The sequence below is a fragment of the Cicer arietinum genome, chromosome 7 (assembly GCF_000331145.2).
Source record: "Cicer arietinum cultivar CDC Frontier isolate Library 1 chromosome 7, Cicar.CDCFrontier_v2.0, whole genome shotgun sequence".
NCBI lineage: Eukaryota > Viridiplantae > Streptophyta > Magnoliopsida > Fabales > Fabaceae > Cicer > Cicer arietinum.
In genome coordinates this window covers 3609641-3615901 of record NC_021166.2, presented here as the reverse complement: position 1 = coordinate 3615901, position 6261 = coordinate 3609641, and the positions used below count along the sequence as shown (strand labels likewise).

At 36.9% G+C, this 6261-nt stretch overlaps 1 protein-coding gene across 6 annotated transcripts in view; it reads right to left on the bottom strand.

Annotated features, from left to right (window-relative positions):
• Positions 1–5999, bottom strand: part of LOC101497117 (1-phosphatidylinositol-3-phosphate 5-kinase FAB1A) — a 10786-nt gene extending 4787 nt beyond the window's left edge. For 2 of the 6 annotated variants that reach the window (XM_004507986.4, XM_004507989.4), the window contains exons 1-8: positions 5470–5917; positions 4230–4887; positions 3341–4072; positions 2937–3090; positions 2464–2808; positions 942–1739; positions 507–838; positions 80–203 (exon numbers count right to left, since the gene is read on the bottom strand). In XM_004507986.4, the coding sequence (XP_004508043.1) occupies positions 80–203; positions 507–838; positions 942–1739; positions 2464–2808; positions 2937–3090; positions 3341–4072; positions 4230–4840 (3096 nt within the window). In that variant the 5' untranslated portion in view covers positions 4841–4887; positions 5470–5917. The other 4 variants (XM_073363748.1, XM_004507987.4, XM_073363747.1 and 1 more) reach the window with 4 other exon arrangements.
• Positions 6000–6261: the final 262 nt, after the last annotated feature.

Below are 6261 nucleotides of genomic sequence, written 5' to 3'. Positions count from 1 at the left end.
AACAAGATCAACAATCTCATGAATACAGAAGGACTCAGAATTGGGTGCTATATATCTCAACTAAGATTAGCTTATCAACCTCGTCCACTTCTTTCTGTAGCCAGTCCTGAGTTTCATAGTTGAACTCAAGTTTAGGTGGAGGAAGATAAACAGAATGAAGGTCAATTGAAGCATAGCGAAAGCAAGCAACCATCTTCCCAAATCTGCACAAGGAAAAAAAATGATTCAAGAAGACAACCAAATGTTGGATCTAACTGCCTTAATTGAGGCATTCACAATTCTATGTAATGCAATTCAACTATCACACCTTTCTGGTAAAGACTTTATTATTTTATTTTATTCAAAATCAGACCCAAAAAAAAGACTTTGTTTTTGTAACTGATTAAACAAAAGCACCAACTTTGTTTATTTTTCAAGTTCATTGAAGTTTTTGGCTTTTTGCTCATTATCTATATTCAACCACACCTCATTTATCATACATTTAATTTTTGAGGAGAAAAGCATACCCATAGAATCTTAAACAGTCTCTATGGAGAGAGTGACCACAACTTGCAACCCTGCTTGCTGCTGCATGATTTGAGAAACTCAGCTCCAAGAATTTCCCAAAGGATAATCCCCACGCAGCGTCAGACATAACTACTCTCCGTGTGGCAGGAGGAAAACCATTTGCACGAGGACATTTCAGGCACCGGTGCCACATCCAGATTTTACCTTCCCTTTCTCCTGGTAAAGGAAACTCCAATAGTTTCTTGACAGAAATTGTCAGGCTCCCTTGCCGATGAGTATAACAATGAACATGAGCTTCCGGTGGCATTTCACATGAGCAGCAAGTGTAACTCTAAAATGGAAATATTCATCTTATTTGAGTTTTGAAATCACAAGGTAGCAATTGGCGGTAAAAATTTATTTGAAAAAAGTAAGTGATTTGGAAGAAAGAATACCTGATCAAATAGTTGATCTCTCAAAAATCGACCCAAAGGCTTATCAGAGCTTCCATAGTATTTAATTCTTACAAGATGGGATCTTTCACAAACAGTTCCTTTCCACACACAACGAGTTGATAAAAAGACCAAAATACTTTGATGGTCAGAAGTTGAGGGAGGAAAATCCTCTTTTGAATGTGCCATAGGTGACTCAGGATCAATATTATTATCATGTTTTACAATAGATGACTCAGGATCAGCTCCTTGATTTGAAGCCAATGCCATAGCTTTGATGTGGTTATTGTCGTTTTTCCCTGGAGGCTCGAAGGTGCCAAAAAAATCTGAAATAAGATCAGTAGGCAACATTGTTTTCCTTCCCTCATCTTGTCTGTAATGAAAAGATTCCTTCGGGCCTTCTTTGTCATCCTTCTCAAAAGCAGTATTTGGGAAGAAACGATTACGATGGGAAGATGGCATATCTCGAGCTACTTGGTTGACGTCTTTGGAGATATCATGCATGTGGGTCAATTCACCTACCAGTGACTTTGGTACTTCTTTAATAGTTTCAGCTCCCTGGTGCCCTCTACCAGAGACACCAGAAAATCCAGGGATAGTTGAAATGGATTTTACAATACTTGATGGTTTGTCGGGCAATGCAACAGTTATGGGAGATTTCAAGGGAAACTCTAAAGGTGAAGCACCTTCGTCTGCAAGAAAAGATGTTTCCAGCGCCAAATGATAGGCTGCAAATACTCCATATTGGACTACATGTTTCACCTTCTTCAACTCATCCCCATTAGAGCCTTTCAGCAAGATCTTCAAAGTAGAGCATAAAAATACACATAATGAACAAACACGGGGAGAAAAAATGGAGCAACAGAACAACTCAACTTTTCTTTATAACTTATTATTCTGTGTTGATTATGTTAAAGCCAAACCCTAGCTAGGTTAATAAAAAATTTAAAATACAAAATTGCAGCTGCAGCATACATATAATCATATATGTTGAATTTCAGCCAGTTGCAAACAAGCATGTCAACTAGCTAGGGACAGCAGCACTAGAGAGTAGAGACAGCAACTGCTACAAGCTCAGAGATTAAAAAATTCTGAACAAAGTATTCATTGACATGATATAACTTACTAAGGTAACCTCATCTATATTATGCTATATGTTTATGTAAGCTGCAAGCGTTACTCGTTGTGCTAATCTTGATATGAATTTTTGTTCCCTTTTCCATCATTAGCTTAATCATTTGGGGTGGCTATACAACATAATGTTTAATCAGTTTTTTGAAAGAGTGGTAATTCAGGTCTTAATAACTGCATAAATTATTATTAAAAAAATTCCTTCTTGTGGTTTTTAATTGTGTTTTACTTAGCTTAAGATCGTGTGAAAGTATTGGTAACAAATGTATGTATCAACTTAAAGTTTGGGATTCATAATAAACCATCATGATAACAAAGATACAGGAGTCCAAGACTATGTGCAACAACATGTGTATGTGCTGACACTGATTTTCTGTCAGGTTATAGAACTTACAGTGCAACCCAACGGTTTGGGGCAATCCTCAAAGAACATCAAAGTCTTTGTTAATTTTTTTCCACCTTGTCCAGCACTACCATGCTCCTCCAAAAATTTGTCCACGTGGAATGTTTCGCAGTAACCCAGTTTTGGGGAGGTCAAATGATCAATTGAAGGGACAATCTGTGCCCCGGTACAACGGGCAATACGCTCCAAAAGCGACCTTTTGATATTCAGAACAAGTGAGATGTCTTTAGCAAGAAGGTATTCTTGAGCATAACGAGATACCGACTTTTCTACCAAAAGAACATTAGGGTGATGAGAATCAATCTTCGCAACTGCCATCTTCAAATGGTCCATCTCCTGTGAAAGAGTAAAAAGATCGTGAAATTCAGAACTGTCATTAAGATTATGGGGGGGAAACGACAACCAAGTAAAAGTGTGCATATTTGGTATATCAATTTCAAAGAGCTGGACTTGGTGGAGAGAACCTGCTGTAACAAAGTATCAACACTCGATAACTGGTTAGAAACACGTTGATACTCCAATGCACCTCCAAGTATTAGAAAACGTGGTTTATCAATTTTTGATGTCATTCGCCGATGAGCCACATTCTTCTTGCAAACAATGCCTTTAACCACCATGCTGGAAAAAGAAATTATAAAGTCAATAGTATATAGAGACAGAAATAAGAAATGCCTTTAACCACTATTGTGATATTTTTTTGTCAATTTATTTTTCTCTAAAACAGGGATAACTATGGAAAGGAATCAAAGTGATGCATCATCTATCAGAAGAATGAAATTATGAAACAACATAACAAAATACAAGCTTGAGAAGCATACAGGTTAATACATTGATCCATTACTATTTTTCATCGGTCCATTATCCATACCTTTCATTTCGATGCCCACAAGCTATGCATTTAACTTTTACATATCCACCAGGATCCATACCTCCACCCCTGCTCATATCAGGCTTCAGAAGGGTTGCAGCTTCCCAAGACAAAGTGGTAATTATCTCCAACCAACTCTCTTTGCCATCTTCGTCAATAGTTAGGTTTTCCACCTGCAAAAGCTGAGCTACCAGAGCTCTAAAATGCCCTTCCACAACATTCTTGATGGCCTTCCTGTCATCCTCACCCGATTTATCTTTGCTACGGAATTCTCTCGGACCAAAGCTAGAGGAGGAGGATCGAAAATATCCCCATTCTCCAGTACCACCTTCATCTTCATCGTCATCAAAAAGAATAGCTTCTCTATCATCATCTTCATCTTCTGGCTCAGGAGGCAGCCACAGAAGCCCATTATTCTCAAAATCCACAGGCTCCATATTATTATTCTCCTCATGATAGGGAGATGTTTCACATACATCAGTATGATCATGTTCATCAGCTTCTTTTCGCGGTGCTTGAATTCCATCTGCCCCTTCTAGCTCAAGATTCTGCGGTGGCACTAGGGAACTCGAACTTCTTTCCTGAATGTTATCTCCATCGGAAATACGTGGTCCATAGACATGGTCAATCCCATGAATGTTAACTATATCATCATAGTCATTGGCACGAGAATAATGCCTTGGTTCTGTGTCGGAATGGTACACACCATAATCATCATCCTCGTCATCACTCCTGATTCGAAAGAATAGACATTTAATAACATTAAGAACAGGGGAAAAAAGAAACTGATCAGAACAACAGATTATCATTCTTCTATGCAAAATCAGATTATCAATGGGCAAGAACTTTATCTTAATTACCGAAAACGAACCATCAAAGAAATACATACCTGTTGAAGCAATAGCCATATTGGTTAGAATTCAAATTCTCTACAGCCATAGAGGGATTAGTACTCCTCCCCGAATTTAAATTTTCTTGCTCGTCTGTTGTCGAATTCATTTGGGAAGACTGATGTGGACTACAAGGCACACACTGATAAGACCCGGTTGAATAAGGAACTGAACCGGCCGTGCTGCTGCTACTGTGACAGGTGCTACTGGACTTAGTGCTGACCAAGCTTGTCGAAGACGGTGAAGGGCTAAGACAAGGGGTTGCCGAGGGAGTGCCATTATCGACAGCTGCTGCTACTCCCTTCTCCCATTGTTTAAAGCAATAGTTACAGACCCTGATCCTTTCCAAATCTTCACGGCCAGTAATTGGTTCATGCAAAGACGCGGGAACGGAATTGGCAGTGCATTTTGCACAAAAAACTCGACCACAGATTCGACAATGATGCCTGCGGTTGAATACTGTGAACTGTGAATCACACTCGTAGCATACCCTACAACTTTGATCTGGCATCCAAAAATCCCTCGACACATTTGGTGGCTCGACCCTTCGAGGGATCCAGGACCTAACTACATCAACAAGATCAGATATCTTCTTGTCAGGGGTGCCCATGGACTGTGATTCCAACCTAACCCACTCATTTCGATTTCTTCATTGACCTGCGTTGTTAACAAACCATGTATCTTGGCTCATGATGCTGGTGAACAAATAAATATACTTCAGAAATCGAAAAGCAACCAAAACCAACACCTATCGTGAATTTGTTTTAAGAATAACCATATGATAGACAACAATATTTATTAGACACTATACAGAGGATGAAAGAAAAGCAAATTCTTTGGTTAAGGAATGGGAATCAAGTCAAAACTAAATCAATATCTACAATCTACGTGACCATGAACCTAAATAAAAACACTTCTTAATGCTAAATTTTAAAGTTAAATAAAAAACAAATTGAATAGTAATAAGTGGTTTCATTTCAGTTATTTAAGTGATATACAATCTAGTCCACAAATATCAACAACTGAGAACAATATTTTAACCTAAAAAGCTAATAACAGCTGGAAACCTCGGCATGTCATGTTTTTTGTTACATCATTAACTATTCCAATCCCTAATACCAAAAAAACCCTAAATTCATCAAACCCAAAAGTCCAAAACATCAATAATCCAATATCACAAGAACAAATTTGACATTCTAAATTCACAACTAAAATTGAAAACAGATAGTATTTAGTTACCAAATGGACTTTGTCAGATTAAGTTCTGTTCAGAACCAAAGGGAAGATACCAACGGCAACAACAATGGGAAAAGATCCCATTTTCTCGGTTCTGGTTATTTCAATAAGCTCAATGCTCAATTTCCAGCATACCCAGAAACCAAATTCAACACAAAAAGATGACCCAGATGCAAAAACACATACCAATCAAAATTTCACTCACAATATCACCAACCCACAAATCAATAAACCGTAAAAACTTGAACATGCATGTAAAAAAAGGTAACTTTTTGGGAAACTGAAACCTTCAGAAACCGCTACCAGATCTCACAACTTCTTCTCCAGAAAACGCCAGAGTAATTAATATTAATAATTAGAAACAGTGTGAAAAATGAATTAATTGATAAAATAAAATAAAAAAAGTTCTGAATGATGAGAAGTAGAAAGCACAGTGTGAGAAGTGAGAAGAGTCATACCAAAAGCAAATAGAAAAATGAAAAATCACCATTTGCTTGGCGCCACACTTTATCACGTGTGGATCATATTATTTTTTTCTGTTATTTTCTTTTGTATGCTACTTATTTTCTGTTATTTAAATTTTATTTATTATTTTAGAAAACAAAATTATATTAAATCAATATATACAATCAACAAAGTTTTACGGGGTTATTTATGACAGTTAGATAATTGAAGATTTTAATTTTTATCATTATTATTATTTTTAAAGTCATAATTCATTAATAATTATGACATATTAGTAGTGTAAAAAAATTATATTAACAGTAAAAATTAGATTAAAAACATTTATTTACT